The sequence below is a fragment of the Carlito syrichta genome, unplaced genomic scaffold (genome assembly GCF_000164805.1).
Source record: "Carlito syrichta isolate Samal-C Ts95f unplaced genomic scaffold, Tarsius_syrichta-2.0.1 Scaffold302579, whole genome shotgun sequence".
NCBI classification, from domain to species: Eukaryota; Metazoa; Chordata; class Mammalia; order Primates; family Tarsiidae; genus Carlito; species Carlito syrichta.
In genome coordinates, this window is record NW_007246675.1 from 232,800 (window position 1) to 249,630 (window position 16,831).

The 16,831-nt window shown below is 52.4% G+C and overlaps 1 protein-coding gene across 1 annotated transcript; it reads left to right on the forward strand.

The window, feature by feature from the left end:
• Positions 1–1,584: 1,584 nt before the first annotated feature.
• IL13 (interleukin 13) lies at positions 1,585–3,631 on the forward strand. The gene is made up of 4 exons (XM_008056928.2): positions 1,585–1,743; positions 2,768–2,824; positions 3,063–3,167; positions 3,524–3,631. The coding sequence occupies exons 1-4, from the start codon at positions 1,612–1,614 to the stop codon at positions 3,629–3,631; spliced, it is 402 nt and encodes a 133-aa protein (XP_008055119.1). The 5' UTR covers positions 1,585–1,611.
• The last annotated feature ends 13,200 nt before the right edge of the window (positions 3,632–16,831 follow it).

Sequence of the window (16,831 nt, forward strand, 5' to 3'; positions counted from 1 at the left end):
GCAAAGCCCGAGGTGGTTCCCCGCTCCTTCCCCCGCCACGGAGCCCCGATGGGAGCCGCCGCGGGCTCTGCGCTGCAGAGGGGGAAACTGAGGCTCACAGAGGGGTCGCGCGGCCAAGCAGTCCTCCAGGCACCGTGGGGGTGGGGGAGGGCACGGAGGCAGGGGCTGGCTTCTGGGGTCGGGGCGCAGTCGGGCTGGGAAGCAGCGGGTGTGGACAGAAGAGGGCCTGGGAATCATGCTCCCCGTGGGAAGGGAGGGTGGGCAAGGCTGGGAGGTCTCTGAGCCAGGAGTGAGGGCGCCGTTCCTTGGAAGACCCTTGCGAGGAGGTGGAGCCCCCCAAAAGAGGACAAAGGGATCCTGAGCAGGCAGAGAGGGCCTGGAGGGGGAGGCAATGGCTTAGGGAAGTGGGTAAGGGAGCGAGCGTGACATGAGCACCCAGGAGGCAAATACTGTGGCCTCCGTTGTGGGGTTTTCTGGAGGACTTCTAGGGAAACCAGGGAAGAGCAGGAAAAAGGCTACCTGCCTGCAGGGGTGGGCGCTCCAGGGGACAGGCCCAGGAGCCCGCCACAGCACTCACTCTGCAGAAGGGAAACTTGAGGCCCGCAGAGGCTGGTCCTACAGAGACTGGTGGGCAAAGGAGATCACTCCAAGTCTCAGTAGCACTGGAAACAGTTTCAGTCTCTGACCTGGGCTACAGCTGGCAGCCTAAGGCTGGTCCAGTTAAGCATTTCCCCCACAGGGTGGCCCGTGGCACACTGAAAATTAAAGGAACCCGGCACAGTGGCTCACACCTGTAGTCACAGCTACTTGGGAATGGGAGGATCGCTTCAGCCCAGGAACTGGAGGCTAGCCTGGGCAACATAGTGAGACCCCATCTTAAAAGAAAAACATCAAAGGTCCCAGGAGGAACCCCTGAATCTGGCTGGATTTTTTTCAGTGGGAGTCTGAATTTTTAATCATCCCTCCCACAACGGGGCCATGGAGGAACCAAGTGAGCCAAATAGGTGAATATCACTCTTCTCCTTTTGTCCTGTTTGAATTTTGTATCCCAAGCAAGTATTACTTTGGTGATTTAAGAGACCAATTCACTGAAAAAAAAATGAAATCCCCCAATTCCTACAGCTGGTAGACTGTGGTTACAGCCACAGTGCCACCAAGACTGTCTGCCCAGCACTTCCGGTGACCCAAAGGGGTGTGACGACAGGAGCTGAGAGTTGGGTCAGCTGTCCAGGTGCTTGGGGTGGTCATCAGGCAAAACTGTCAGGGCTCAGCTGGCATTGGTGATGCCAGACCGCTCTCAGGGTCCCTCATCTGACCCTCATCTCAGACCCTCATCTCTCAGGGTCCCCGGAATTAAGGCCATCCAGATCTTGGAAACTCTGCCCCAGATCCTTCTCAATAAGCCCACACGAAATCAAACTCTCCTTTATGCGACGCTGGATTTTCCACAAAGTAAAATCAAGATGAGTAAAGATGTGGTTTTTAGATAGTGCCCAAAAAAGCAGAGACCAGGGTATAAAAGCTGCTGCAATAGGCCAGGGCCACAAGTCGCTCAACTTAGGCCAGCCTTCGTGTCTGCTCCTTAGCCCTCCTGTGTTGGCTCTGGGCCCCATGGCGCTCTGGTTGACCCTGGTCATTGCTCTCACCTGCCTTGGTGGCCTTGCCTCCCCAGGCCCCGTCCCTCACTTTACAGCCCTCAAGGAGCTCATCGAGGAGCTGGTCAACATCACCCAGAACCAGAAGGTGAGTATCAGCGGGCCAGGGTCCCAGCTGAGAGGGTACCAGGGTGGGTGGCTCCCAGGAAGAGGTTGTGAGCAGGCTAGACCTGGTCCTAAGATGCCCACGGGTCAGGCAGAATCACCATGGACCAGGAGCCAGGCCCAGTCACAAAGGAGAGAGAAGAGCCAGGTCAGGAGACAGGCCCAGCAATATGGATGGACCTACGAAAAGCTTGGCGGAGACCCGGGGACCATCTGCTCCCCTGGCTGGCCCTGCCAGCCACTGCCAGCTCCCGCTCAGCCATTCCTGCACAGAGTAAAGTGGAGAAGTGGCAGCACCCTCTCAGAGCCACTTGGCCTTGCCCACTGGACTTTGAACCCAGTAATGCAGCCGCTATTCACAGTGTCTCAGTTAGGCCCATTCTTATGGAAGGTTCCTTAGTAGAGTCAGCTGCTCCCCACTAGTGACACCTCACACATTGCGAGCACCAATTCTGTGCCAGACCTGGTGCTAGGGGCTTCACGTGTCATTGTGTCACTGCCAACCACCTCAAGCGGCAGGTGTGATGACTCCACTCTGCTGAGTCAGGTTCACAGAAGTTAACTGAAAGGCAGGGTTCGAACCAGGCCACTGGGGTGTCCACACTCCTAGCTGCAGTGTTCCCCACTTTGGTGGCAGGGTATTTGACATACCAGATTCCCACTGCCTCCCATCTGATTATCTTGGTCAACAGTGACCCAGGCTCACCCAACCCTGCCCTAGCCCTTCCTGGAGGCCCCTGCCCTCCGGCCCTGGCTATGGCTTGTTTCTTGCCAGTGGTGTCACTCAATTTTTCTCTCTCAGCTCCAAGACCCTAAATAACAGGTTCCCAGCCCCACCTCCACTGTGTAGAGCAGGAAATGAAGCTCAGGAAGGTGGAGGGGCTGCCAGGCCTGCCTCTGCACCACACCAGGGATGCTTATGTAGCCCGTGCTTGTGCCTGTCCCGGGCTGACTGGGCAACCCCAGACTCCTGCAGGCACTCTACTCACCGTTTCTTGTTCCCTCAGGGGGCACCTCTCTGCAATGGCAGCATGGTGTGGAGCTTCAACCTGACAACTGATGTGGTAAGGACCCTTGGGCGCTGGGGAGGAGGTGGCAGAGGCTGTAGACCTTGGACTTGTCCTCTCAGAGCCTCCCTCACGTGTCTGGGGGATTCCAAGCAAGCATCAAGGGTTCCCCTCTCTCCCCTCGTAATCTGGGCCTTTCCACCCGGGCCAGGCCTCTCAGCCCCCGTCTTTCTGTAAACTCATGGAAGGCACCTGCCTGAGCAGGGCCTGACACCTGGCTGGTCCCTCCCCACAGTACTGTGCAGCCCTGGAATCCCTGATCAACGTGTCGGGTTGCAGTGCCATCCAAAAGACCCAGAGGATGCTGAGCGGACTCTGCTCACGCAAGGTCTCAGCTGGGGTAAGTCTCTCCCGTCCTCTCAGATCCCACCGCACACCCACTCCTGCCAGCCCTGGGCTCACCCTGGGAGCTCCAGAGGAAACTGGTTGAGAAGCCCAGGTGTGTGTCCACCCAGGGATGGGGCCTCTGTGGCAGCAAGGACATGGTCTTTAGGATTTGCAGGACCTGGGCTCAAGGGCTCCCAACTCCTATCTGAGCCTCAGTTTCTACATCTGTAAAATATAGGAATCCACAGTACCTACCTCGTGGAAACTTTTGTGAAAATTAAACAAGACAGTCCCTGGAAAGCCCCTGGCGGATGCTGGTCATCCTTGCCTCTGGTGTCCCACTCATGCACCGGCCTCTTTGTCTTGCAGCAGGCTTCCAGCCTCCACGTTCAAGACACCAAAATTGAAGTGGCCCAGTTCATAAAGGACCTGCTCAGACATTTAAGAAGACTTTACCACCGTGGAAAGTTCGACTGAAACCTGAGAAGCTAGCGTCATTATTTGCAGAGACGGGCCCTGAATATTTAAGTTACAGATTCATTTTTCTTTCAGATGTCAGAAATTGCTTGGGTAGGTGGGGAGGAGGGTGGGACGGGTAAGTTTTCCTTAGTTTAGACCTCAGCCTGTGCTGCCGGCCTTCAGCCAATCCACCCCAGCCTGCCTTTTGCCTTGGTGCCTGGAATTCACCTGCCGGGCTTCCTCTGTCCAGGGCTCTGGGCTCGGGGGATGAAGGGGAGACGGTGCCTGACGCCCCTCCCCTGCCTTAGAGCACTCTGTAGCATTACAGTGGGCTTCACTCTTGCCAGCCATGTGGTGGCAGGGGAACCCACTTCACACTGAGGCCACGGGGGCAGACAGCAGCACAGGCACACGTCTTCTTGGTCTTATTTATTATTGTGTGTTATTTAAACGAGTGTCTGTCAGAGTTGGGGTGGGGGAGACTGCTGTTGCCAGCACTTGGGGCCCCAGCACTAAAGCAGTGGGTGCCAGGAGTCCCTGGTCATAAGTACTGTGTACACAATTCTGCTACCTCACTGGGGTCCTGAGACCTCAGGGCCTCATCCGAGATAGGGGACAGGAGAGAGGGCCAGAGCAGCCGCTCCTGTCTGCCAGCCAACAGTGAGCCCTCAGCCAAAGAGTAATTTATTGTTTTTCCTTGTATTTAAAGTATTAAATATTAGCAGAGTTAATAATATATAGAAGGGAAGTCTAGAACACTGATGGTGCTGGGTTGGGGGAAGGGTCATTAAACCAGTTGTTGCATTGACTGTGTCAAACTGAAGTTAGAAATAAAGATGGTAACCAGTTGGCCAAATCATGTTTGCCTTTTATTTTGGTGTTTGGGAATGCTGGTCTGTGGCCTCAAAACTCTGAGGAGATCTGTGGGAGGGCAGGTGGGTAGGAGGGGGGGGCTGGGATAGAGGGGGTTGCAGTAAGGAACAAGACCTGGGGTGGAAGAAAGCAATCCCCTGGGGGTGGGGGAACACGGCCCGGAGAAAGCCCCCACTTCTGCCTGCTACCTGTGTTGGGGAGGAGGAAGCTTGGGCCAGAACCTCAAGGTTCAAGGAGGGCATCTGGAGCAGGCGGCAACCTCGTGATCATAGCTCCTCAGGGGTGGTCCGCTGTGTCTGGCACCGCCCACACACTCGAGGCAGATAAGGACTGAGGCTCAGAGAGCCTAGGTGGCTGGTCTAAGGTCGCACCGCTGGTAAGGAGCATAGCCAGTGTTTGAACCCAAAACACTTCAACTCCAAAACCCAGACACGTAACCAGCCTGTCTCTTTCTGTCTGAATGTCATCTAGCCTAAATGCACTATTTCCCTTTATAATACTGTTTGGGCACCCCCCACTGACAGGAAGCTCACTGTCTAGGGACAGCTCATTCCATTCCTGGACGCCTCTTCTCATGAGGAAGTATACACTCGACACCTCTGTGAACAAAGATGCATCAGTTGACTTATGGCCTCTAGACCACGGAGGAACTGGAGTAGAGAGTCGAGGCCAAAGGGCCCTGGCTAGACCACTCCTCGGAGCAGGTCTTCTTGCTTCTCCCTTGGCCCCAGCCAGCAGCTGGGGTGCTGGGACCAGCAGGCTGTCTATCAAGCCACAGCTAACAGCCGTACCCACCAGCAAGAGTTCTACCATGAATCTTTGGGGGTGTCCAAAGCAGAGAGTGGCTCCAGAACAGGACATTTTTGCAGCGGGTAGTGGGCCATCAGGGACCAGTCTCACACTCGGAGTGATGGGCAGGCGTCCTCCCCAGGGAACCCAGAGCCCTGTGGGATACCCACAATGACACTCAGAAGGCAATGAGGGTGGCTGAAACTCACACCATGTGTCCTTCAGGCAGCAGCAGAGGACATGGTAGGGGCGTGGCTAAGGGGCTGATGACTGTGACCAACGACTCAGGAGCCACTGGCTTCCACTTCCTCACCTCACTTGTACCCAGGGAGAGGCGAAGGAAGAAGGTAAGCCTGACACGGGTGCAGGGACCTGGGGACGCTTGGCCCAGAGGAGACTGGGGAAATAGAGCACAGGAGCTGAGTCTCTAGCAGGCTGTCCAGAGCGGGAGACAGGACGCTCTGTGGTGCCAAGGGGGTGGCAGAACCAGCTAAGTCCTTGCTGAGGACCATTGTGGCCTGGCATGGCAGCAGCCATCTGGGCTAGTGATGACCAAGACAGCACATGCACTCAAGGTTTAGCACCAGAAAGAACTCTTAAAAAACAGAGGGTAGGATACCTGCATAATGAACATTTATATACATAACCCTGAATTGTACCTCACATCTTTAAAATAAAAATAAAATTAAAAAAAACTCAAATAAATAAAAATAAAAACAGAGGGTCTGCAGAGGCTATGCTCCCCTGGGAGGTCACCCCCTGGAGATGAGCAGGAACTGGCTCCTCAGGAGATGGAAGAGGTTTAAAAGTCAGGGGAGGGAGGTGGGAGCCAGCATCTCAGCATCCCTCTCCATCCAGTCTAGGACTTTAAAGCCAGAAGAATCTTCCTGGAAGAGTAATGGCCTTTTAAACAGAACTTGGCACCCCATCCTCCGGTAGCATCATCTCTGACCCCGTCTTCTCTACCCAGCTAGAGCGTTGGCCTGTCTATCCAAAAAGAAGTGCAAATTCTCCCAGTGAAATTCCTTGTGAGTCCCTGGGGAGCAAAGACTGTGATTGAGGCTGTTGAGGAGGAGGGTCCCTCAGGCTTTCCCGCTCCACACATTCGGGAGGGCAGGCAGGGCGTGAGCACAGAGCGGCTGGCGTCCCAGGCCCCGCCACTAGGGGTCCGCAGCTCGCCACATCCTTAGCCACACGGCCCCTCTGGCTCTTGCACCTCTGAGGCGGCTCCCAGGAAGGGGAACCCATGCTCTCTTGCTGTATGCAGTGAGCCAGAGAGGGCACGGCCCCCCAGGGATGAGGGATGCCTTGCAGAGAGTCACAGATCCAAGTTGCAGCGGGTGACAGCAGCGAGATGGGCCTGGTCAGGAATGAGAGAGAAAGAGAAGCAGAAAACACACATGTGTCAGCTACTGTTGCTGGGAGCATCACTACCTGGGGACTGACTCCCTGGGGTACTTGCTGGGAGTTTTCTCTGACCACGTGGCCTAACTTCTTTCATACACAAGGCAAGCCCTGAACACAGCCCAGAGAGATGGGGAATTGAGAAGAGATAAGAGTGCTTGCTGAGTGGGAGGAGATGCTGGCCATGGGGCTTGGAGTGGGGAGCCCCTTGGCACCCCAGGAACCCCAGGCCCAGGAGGTTTCACTGGAAGCGGGGCTAGGGCTCAAATGAGAAGTGAGACACACGAGCGAATTTCCGGTGAACTCGGTACCAAACACCTCAGTTTGCTGCTCAGATGAGGTGTCAGAAAACACGCCAAGTCACTTTAGGGTTTCTCCAAGGGAGGCCCCTGCACTGCTTAGGATGAGAAGCAGCTGGTCCAGAAGGCCAAGGCCTCTGTGCTGTTTCCTTGTGACAGAGGCAGCAGCTTGAAGGCTGACATTTATCCAGCTGTGGGCTGTCACTTTTTCACGATGGTCAACAGGGAAGTGTCTTCAGTTATCTTCATTTGGCTGGCAAACTCAAAACCTCTTCTTCCCTTCTGCTGCCTCCCTTCTAAGGCCTGCTAGGGTCCAGGCTGACCGTGTTCCAGACAGGAAAGCCTGACCAGGGACATGCTGGACAGTTCCTATCTGGTGTCAAAACCGGTGGCTATATCACAGCCACCTCCCACACATGGCCCAAAATACAGCCCCACTATCTTCATGCACTTCTCAGCTCCACCCAAAAGCAACAGGGCAAGAATCTGCAACGAACTTTCCCAGATCAACTGATTTCTCGGCAGCAAGGGAGGGCCCCATGACGAAGCCATTTGAAATCCCAGAAGCAATTTTCTACTTACGACCTCACTTTCTGTTACTGTCTCTCCCTTCCCCTCCACAATGCCTTCTCTTATGGAAAGTGAGTCTTGCACAGCATCATTCAGAAACGCCTCCAGCCAAGCACTGCCTAGGCAGACACTGCTGTGTGGTCAGAGGTGACGCAGGCACCAAAATTAAATATAGCATCTCTTGTCAGCTTCACTCTTTACATCACCACAGACAAGTGTACAGGGGCCCAGATACCTCTTCCTGAAACCCTTAGGGGAGGAAGGTCCCAGTGGCCATGCGTCCCCTGTAGACCCACAGACTGATGGCTTATTGACCACACGGGTCTGAGGGTCCACAATCTCCTACCCAGCCCGGGGCCCTATGCCAGAAAAGCTGCTGTGGTGCCACATTAGAAAAAGTAATTTCTCATTTATTTACTCTTCTTTCTTCTGATCTGTTTCCCTCTCCCCCCGCTTTTTTTTAGTTGGGGTCCACTCTGTCACCCAGGCTGGAGTGCAGTGAGATGCTCACTGCAGCCCCAAACTCCTGGGCATAGGTAATTCTTCTGCCTCAGCTTGCCAAGTAGCTGGGACTACAGTCGTGCACCACCACACCTGGCAATCCTCTTACCTCAGCCTCCCAAAGTGCTGGAATTACAGGTGTACACGTGAGAGCCACCATGTCCGACCTTCCCACATTTTTTATAATGAGATTATATTCTTTTTTTTTTGAGTTGGAGTCTCACTCTCACCCAGACTGTAGTGCAGTGGCCACCACAGCCTCGACCTGCTGGGCTCCTGCGATCCTTCCGCCTTAGCCTTCCAAGTAGCTGGAACTACAGACGCACGCTACCACGCCTGGCTAATTTTTTGATTTATTGTAGAGATGAGGTCTCACCAAGTTGCCCAAGCAGGTCTCAAGCCCGAGGGCTCAGGCCATCCACTCACCTCGGCCTCCCAAAGGCGCAGGATTACAGGCTGAGCCACCGAGCCCGGCTTCAATTTTTTTTTCTTTTCTTTTCTTTTTTTTTTTTAGAGATAGGGTCTCACTCTGTCACCCAGGCAGGAGTGGTGGTGCCTCACTGCAGCCTCAAACCCCCAGGCTCAAGATACCCTCCCACTTCAGCTTCCTGAGTAGCTGGGATTACAGACACATGTCACTCACTACATCTGGCTAATTAAAAAAAATTTTTTTATGTAGAAATAGGGTCTCACTGTGTTGCTCAGGCTACTCTTGAATTCCTGGTCTCAAGTGATCTTCCCACCTTGACCTCCTGAGTTGCTAGAATTACAGGCGTGAGCCATTTTGCCCAGTCTGCGTTCCTTTTCCAATGGGAGACAGAAAAACTTAATTTTTAAAAGGCAAGAAGAACATAAAATTGTCGTCTGGTCCATGAGCAGCCCAGTGGCCTTCCCCGGGATGGCCCAGCAGCAGCCTCCTCAGCTCAGTCTCAGCCCTCCCTGGTGAGCCAGCTCTCTCGCGAGAGGAAGTGGGGGTCTGCAGGGGCTGGGAGGCAGCACGTCAGCCTGGGCAGGAGGTCTGGCACCCCTTTCCCACAGGCTGCACTCTCTTGAGCTGATTGGGTCCTGCACTGCCAAAGAGAAGGGATGGTGCTGCATTCTGGGGATCTTCATCAGGCCCTGGCCTGCCAGGCTAGGACAGGGAGACGGGGAAAGCAAAATGAGAAAGGATGGACTGCCAGTCTGGCTCTGAGGTTGAAGTGACATCGGTGCCCTGGTGACAGATGGAAGGTTCCTGCAGACTCCTCACCAGTTCAGCCTCTCTTGGGAGTACCTTCTACTGGCTTCTCAAAGAAAACAGCAGTCAGAAGTCTACATAGCTGCTTCATCACAGCTCAGAAAACTGGAGTCCATGCCCTTGTCTGCCTGCCAAGGCTCCCTCCTCCTGTTGGTCCCTGTGCCCTTGGATGGGGTCCTCCCTGCGTCGGCACTCTCACGGACACAGGCAGAACATGCAGCCAGGGGCTCATGGTAAAACCTACCTGGCTTCAAGTCCCAGCTGTGCCCTGACTTCTGCTGTTGTTACTTAGGCCAAGTCTCCGTTGCCCCTCTGAAATGGCACTCCATTCATTTATTCAACAAGTATGTATTGAGGCCTTTACTTGGTGCCAGGCCCTGCTCTAGGTGCTGGAGACCCACTAAGCAAAACAAGGCTGCTTCTAGCAGGGAGACAGAATAAACTAACAAGATGGGACACAGCGTGTCAGGTGGTGGTAAGTGCCCCAGAGGGAAACAAAGCCGTTGGGGGCTGCAGGGGCAGGTAGTGGCTCCTATATGAGTAAAAACATGCATTTACATGTTTTTAAAATGCATACTTAAATATTTGAATGCATTTAAATATTTAAGTATATTTAAATCTGCTATCCATTTATGCTTTTAAAGTCTTCTATTATAGAAAATCTCAAACACACACACAAGCAACTCCCTGGTAGCCATGGCCCAACTTCAACAATGAGCGCCCCGTGGCCAATTTTGTTTCATCCCTACCCCCCGCCCTCCCCCCCCCCCACCAACCCGAGACACCGTGTCATGAAATTCTGGACACTGTGAAGGTAGAGACTTTGGGGTGGACTGGAGATGGGTGTGTAGGTTTCCCCATGTCGTGTGTGAGTTGGGGAAGCCTGTGCTCCAGGGTAGCCCATTCAACATGTGACCAGTAACCGAGCTTTAATCCTCTGGCAGCCCACACCCCAAAGCAGCGAGATGGTCCACACTCAGAGCCATCTGACGATGTCACTGACTGGCAAGTCAACATGGGCTTCTACTGCTTGCCCACTCTTCCGCCTCCACCTCCCAGCATCGCTGGAATGCAGAGCTCATTTCTTGTCCCCTCTCTTCTCTCGCCCTCTGGCAGGACTTCTTCCCCGTGGCTTAGTCCCCCTCTGTGTCAGCACCTCCAGGCCACACCCTCTCCACCATGGAGAGCCACAGCCCAGCCCAACCCAGTCCCCTGGCTCCTGCTCCCTCCCCACTGCCTGCCTCCTAAGCTGCCATCTCTGCAAGTGGCAGCTCCCCAAGCCAGAAAACTGGGGGCATCTGTGACTTCTCACTGCTCCTTCCCCCATATTCCGCCAGTTTCAAGCGCTATTAATGAAGACAGTGATGATGATGGTGACGTTGACGTTTTCTGAGGGCTTACTACGAGACAGGCGCCACACCAAACACTCACGTGCGCCACCTCACGTCCTCTTCCCACACCCTATTATCAGCCCAGTTTCACAGAGACGCCTGGGCAGGGCAACTTTTCCCAGGTCACCCAGAGCTGGGATTCAGAACCAGCCAGGTCCTGCCGGCTCCAGGACACCTGGTCTTGACATGGTGCCAGGCTGAAAGACTCTCACATAAGTCCACTGCTGCCCCTGCCACAGTCCCACCCGACCCACGCCAGCTGCCTCTCTCATGGGATGCCTGTGATGCTCTGCCTGGTTCCCTCCGCCCACTCCCCTCTGGGGCACCCTGGCTTTCTCCAGTTCTGCCAGGCTCAGTGAGCGCCTGCGCTGTTCCCTGCCTGGACTCACCCCACCCTGCCAGCTCCTGCTCCCAGCTAAAGCCCACCAACCCCAACCTCTGCTTCAACATCCCTCCCTCGCAGAAGTCTTCCCTTTTTTCATGACTAAGTCTGTGAGGAGTTGGAAAGCGGCGTCCTGTGTGCTGTCCTGCACAATGGACAGGAAGGAGGGATGCGAGCCAGGACTGTGGGATGGATGGGAAAGCCAGAACCAACAGGCCAGGCCCACGGAATCTGGGTTGCTCTGCCCAGCTACCACTCCTCTCTCCTTCTAGCTAAACACCTAGTTTCTGACTCCCTTGAAACCGTAGTCTCACTTCTCCAACTAGATGCACACCAGTGAGCAGTGGAGGGCAGAAGGGCAGCAGATGCCATCTTCCTGTCCCCTTGGGCTGTGGGCCTCGGGGGAGGTTTTTTCTGGCGTGTTTCATGGTGTTGGGAGCCTGCTGGGGCAGCGGTTCTGGGATCCCTCGCTGCAGCCTAAGGAGTGGTGGTTCTCCTGGGGGGTCAGCTCTTTAGAGTTCTGGCCCACCCTGGAGCCTGTGCCTCTAGCCCTCCCGACATTTTTATAAGCACCTACTCTCCTGCGTCAAATCTATTTCTGACTGAAGTACCCACAGCAGTGTCTGTTTCCCGCAACAAAATCAGATTCATAAGTAGGAGGGCTGCAGTGTAGCTGCTGTGACTCACCAGAAACAAGGACAGCAACTCAAAGACTAAAAAGGATACACATCCAGAAGGAACTTCTGGAGCTTCCACTGCCCTGTCCAGTGGAGCTTCCACTGCCCTGTCCAGACGTGGGTTTTCCTAATAGATTAAGGATTCCAGTCATTCGACCAACCAAAGATATGATTAACAGTGATTGATAATAATAATAATAGTGCTGTCACTTACACAGCACCCACTATGCATCAGGCACTATTCTAAGTAATTTATTTTATTTTATTTTATTTTTTTGAGTTGGAGTCTCACTCTGTCGCCCAGACTGGAATGCAGTGACCGCTCCCGGCCACCACAGCCTCGACCTGCTGGGCTCCGGCGATCCTTCCGCCTCAGCCTTCCGAGTAGCCGGAATTACAGGCATGCGCCACCACGCCCGGCTGATTTTTTGATTTATTGTAGAGATGAGGTCTCGCCTGTCCAGGCGGGTCTCGAACCCACGGGCTCAGGCAATCTACTCACCTCAGCCTATTCTAAGTAATTTAAAACTTTATTCCTCAGAACAACCTCACTAGACAGGTACAACCATCATTTTACAGATGAGGCTGAGTGCTCCAAGATCATGTAGCCAGGAAGCAGAGCAGCCAGGCCTGACAGGCTACCTGGGCCCAGAGTCTACACTCAAGCACTGTGTGCTGTGGCAGCCTCTTGTGATAGACATCCTTCATGGATGACACGTGGCAAGTATTTTCCATGGAATTTCTCACTTGCTCCTCACAGGAATCCAACAAGGAAGAGCAACATCATTCCCATTTCACAGATAAAGAAACTGAGACCTGGAGTTAGTGATCTGCCCACAGTCACAGAATGTCTTGTTTGCTGGACTCCAAAACCCAGTGCTCATAACTGCTAGGTTCCGGGGCTTGGAAGGAAAACTGCAGCCGCGAAGGGGCAGCTGCTGGTTCTCAGCTCTCAGGGTAAGGGGTCTGGGATGGACATAGCCAGAGCCTGGCAGTCTTCAACTTCCCTCCTGGATGTTGGTGCCTGCCCTGCCAAGCCACTGACCACCCCACCCCCAGGCCCTGTCCACGATTCCTGCAGGCTTGGAGGTTCTTTCATGGTGGTAGTGGCTGCTGCCCTCCTCTTTGTCCCTGACAGTGCAGACACCCATCTTCCTGACCTCTGTCCGGCCAACCACACCTGTAGCCACCATGGTGCTCTCACTGCAGGAGAGGACAACCCATCTTCTCCTTCTGCCCTTTGAGGAGATCTTCTGGTCCCTCCTGATGTTCTGCAAAGCTTATCCTTTTTTCCATGGCCGCATTCAACCACTGAAACAAACAAGACAAGCTGCCTTCTGCTTCTGAGCTAAAGGTTCCCATATAACATTCCTTTTCTGACTCACCATCTTTGTCCCAAGAGCCTCAAGCCCAAGGTCTGGCCCCAAGCAGGTGCTCAGAAACACACCTGCTGAACACATAAATGGCTGATCCTTTGCCTTCCAGACACTCCAGAACCTGCCCTTCCCTCCAGCTCTCCCTCTGTGTTCCTGATTCTCCTCGGGAACCCATGTGGCAGAAGAACTCCCACGTGTCTGCTCTCTCAACAAGCTCACTCCTGTTTTAACTGGAGATTCTGCTCCACTTTATCCCACATAATAGTTAATCCTGATTTGGGGCCCCACCTGTCCCGGAAGCAACTCCATAAACTCTCTCCTGGTCTGTGTAGTGAAGAATCAACTTTACCCAGAGCCTTTGTCTTAGCTCTTGGGTGGTCCATCTGGCCACATACCCTGGAATAAAAAATTTAGCTGGTCTATGTCACCAGTTCCTGTGAGGTAACCCCAGATTCCTAGGGATTTCCCAAGAGATATGAGTCTCTTTGTTATTCATGGTGGGCCCTGGTAGTTTATGATAGTGAAGTGATTCATGGTGGGCCACTAGATAGTTTTTGCTGATAGGATCACTCAGGCTGAGGACTGGCCACTCACTGAACACTGTGGTATCAGTCTAGCCTCCTGGAAGGAGGCCTGAAGGATGAGTTCAAGATGCAATGATTCAATCAATGTGCCTATGTGATGAAAGTCCAATAAAAACTCTGGACATGAAAGCTCAGGTGAGCCTCCTTGCTTTGAAATACTCTGCAATAGCCAGGCTCGGTGGCTCAGCCTGTAATCCCGTGCCTTTGGGAGGCTGAGGTGAGTGGATTGCCTGAGGCCGCGGGTTCGAGATCCGCCTGGGCAGTGAGACCTCATCTCTACAATAAATCAAAAAATCAGCCAGGCGTGGTAGCACGTGCCTGTAATTCCGGCTACTCGGAAGACTGAGGCGGAAGGATTGCCGGAGCCCATCAGGCGAGGCTGCAGTCGGCCACTGCACTCCAGTCTGGGCGACAGAGTGAGACTCCAACTCAAAAAAAAAAAAAAAAAAAGAAATACTCTGCATTTTGCCATACTTCAAGGTGCTGAGAGGGTGACATCCTCAGGGGGAAGAATGGAAGCTTCATGTTTGGGACTCTCCTAGATCTCATCCTCTGTATCTCTTGTTTTGGCTGGTTCTAATTTGGATCCTTTTTCTATAATAAAAATGTGACCTTACATGTAGCACTTTCCTGAGTTCTGTGATTCAACCTAGTGAATTACAGAACCTGAGGGGTAGTGGGAGCTCTCAAATTTGCAGCCATTTCATCAGCAGTGAGGGTGAACTTGAGGAACCCTGAATTTGCAGTTGGTGTCTGAAGTGAGGGAAGTGTGTGGAGCACTGTGCTCTTACCTTGTGAGATTTGGCTCAATTCCAGGTAGTTTGGTGTCAGAGGTCACCGCATGGAGTTTGGCAACCTTGCTGCACAGTCCCAAGGGAAGGATCCGAAATATGGTCTAAGGTCCTTCCTAATGCAATTATGCAGATTCTCTCCTTCACAGAGTCTGAGGCACAGTGGTAAGAGCCAAAGCTATATATACACACGATGGAGTACTATTCAGCTTTCAAAAATAAGGAAATCACCAGGTACGGTGACTCATGCCTGTTATCCCAGCACTTTGGGAGGCTGAGGCAGGAGGCTTTCTTTTTTTTTCTGAGTCAGAGTCTCACACTGTCACCCAGACTGGAGTGCAGTGGCACGCTCATGGCCACCACAGCCTCAACCTTCAGGGCTCAGGCGATGGTTCCTCCTCAGCCTTCCAAGTAGCTGGAACTACAGGCACGCACTACCACACCCAGCTAATTTTTTGATTTATTGTAGAGATGAGGTCTCGCCAAGCTGCCCAGGCTGGTCTTGTACCCCTGGGCTCAGGTAATCCTCTTGCTTCAGCCTCCCAAAGTGCTAAGATTATAGGCTTAAGCCACCACGCCCAGCCTGGTAGGAGGACTTCTTGAGGTCAGGAGTTCAAGACCAACATGGGCAACATAGCAAGACCTTGTCTCTACAAATGTAAAAAAAATTACTCAGGTGTGGTGGTGTGCACCTGTAGTCCCAGCTACTCAGGAGGCTTAATTGGGAGAATCACTTTAGCCCAGAAGTTGGAGGCTACAGTGAGCCATGACTGTGCCACTGCACTCCAGACCAGGTGGCAGAGTGAGGGGGGAAAAAAAGAGTAAGGAATCCTGTCATTTGCAACAACATGAATGAACCCAGAGGATATTATGCTCAGTGAAATAAGCCAAGCACAGAAAGACAAGTACTGTGTAATCTCATGTATGTGTACAATCTAAAAAAGTTAACCATTTAAGAGTAGAGAGTAGAATAATGGTTACCAGGGCTGGGAGGGTGAAGAGTGGGGAGATGTTGGTCAATTAGACAGGAGGAATAAGCTCAAGAGATCCACTGTATAACATGAGGACTACTGTTGATAATGTATTGTAAAAATCGCTAAGAGAATAGAGTTTAAGTATTCTCACCACAAATAAATAAGAATGTGAAGTACCATAGATGCCAACTAGTTTGATTTGGCAATTCCACAATGCATACATATTTCAAAACAATATGTCATATACCATAAATTTACACATTTTTGTCTATTTAAAATAATAAGTGGGGGGAGCCCAAACAGGAAAACCCTGAACAACAAACATTTTTAGATGAACTTCCAGGGAAGGGGTTTGGAGAAGAAGGCTCTGGGAGGGAAGCAGTGGGCATGCCAGTACCCAGGAAGTCTGATACCTGTTCAGCCCTTCTTGGAGGGTAGGGAGGGTTGTGCACAGGCCCGTGGCATCTGAGTGAATGATGGGGTCCTTACGTTCACTGCTGGGGTGAAGCAATGAGCACCTAACCAGGTCCATATGAATTCGATGAGAATAGCATGGTGGGTGGCAGGGCATTGCCAAGGAGAATTGATTGGTAAGTTGGCAAGGCTGTGGCTCTTTTTCCTAGCTAGCTGAGGAGGTGTTTAGGCTCCATTTAAAAAGTGGTCATTCCTAGCGGGCCAGTGGTGCAATGAATAAAGAGTGGCACGCTTGAAAGCTGGGGAGAGCCACACCTTGACTAGGGACTCTTTATGGGTAAAGACCTTATGTATCTTCTGGGACCCAAACTAGGCCCCACCTGATGTAGTGGTTTATCGGTCCTCTAAAGACCTAAACTTAGGAGAACATCATGCCCCAGTGCCAGGACAGGAGAGGCAAAATGTTCTCCTTCTACATATAGAAAGAACCCCAAATCAGCTTTTCCACGACAGGAAAGTTTCCAAGATGCCACCTGTACTTGGAAGGAGCCAGGTTAAAACACTTTTCAAGTCAAACTTTCTTGATATTACTCTATCTTTCCCCAGGAGGACAGCACTAAAAAAAATTCGGACACCTGTGGCCTCTTCCTTCCATGCAAAGCAAAAAGCCAGCAGCAACCCCACGCTGATAAGATTAATCTAAAGAGCAAATTATGGTGTAATTTCCTATGCTGAAACTTTGTAGTTAATTCTTTAAAAAGGTTTCATTTTCCTATTGGTCTGATTTCACAGGAACATTTTACCTGTCTCTGTGAGGCATTTTTTCTCCTGGAAGAGAGGTGCTGATTGGCCCCAAACAACTGACAATCTGGTGTAATGAAAATTTCCAATGTAAACTCATTTTCCTTTGGTTTCAGCAATTTTAAATCTATATATAGAGATATCGTTGTCAGAAA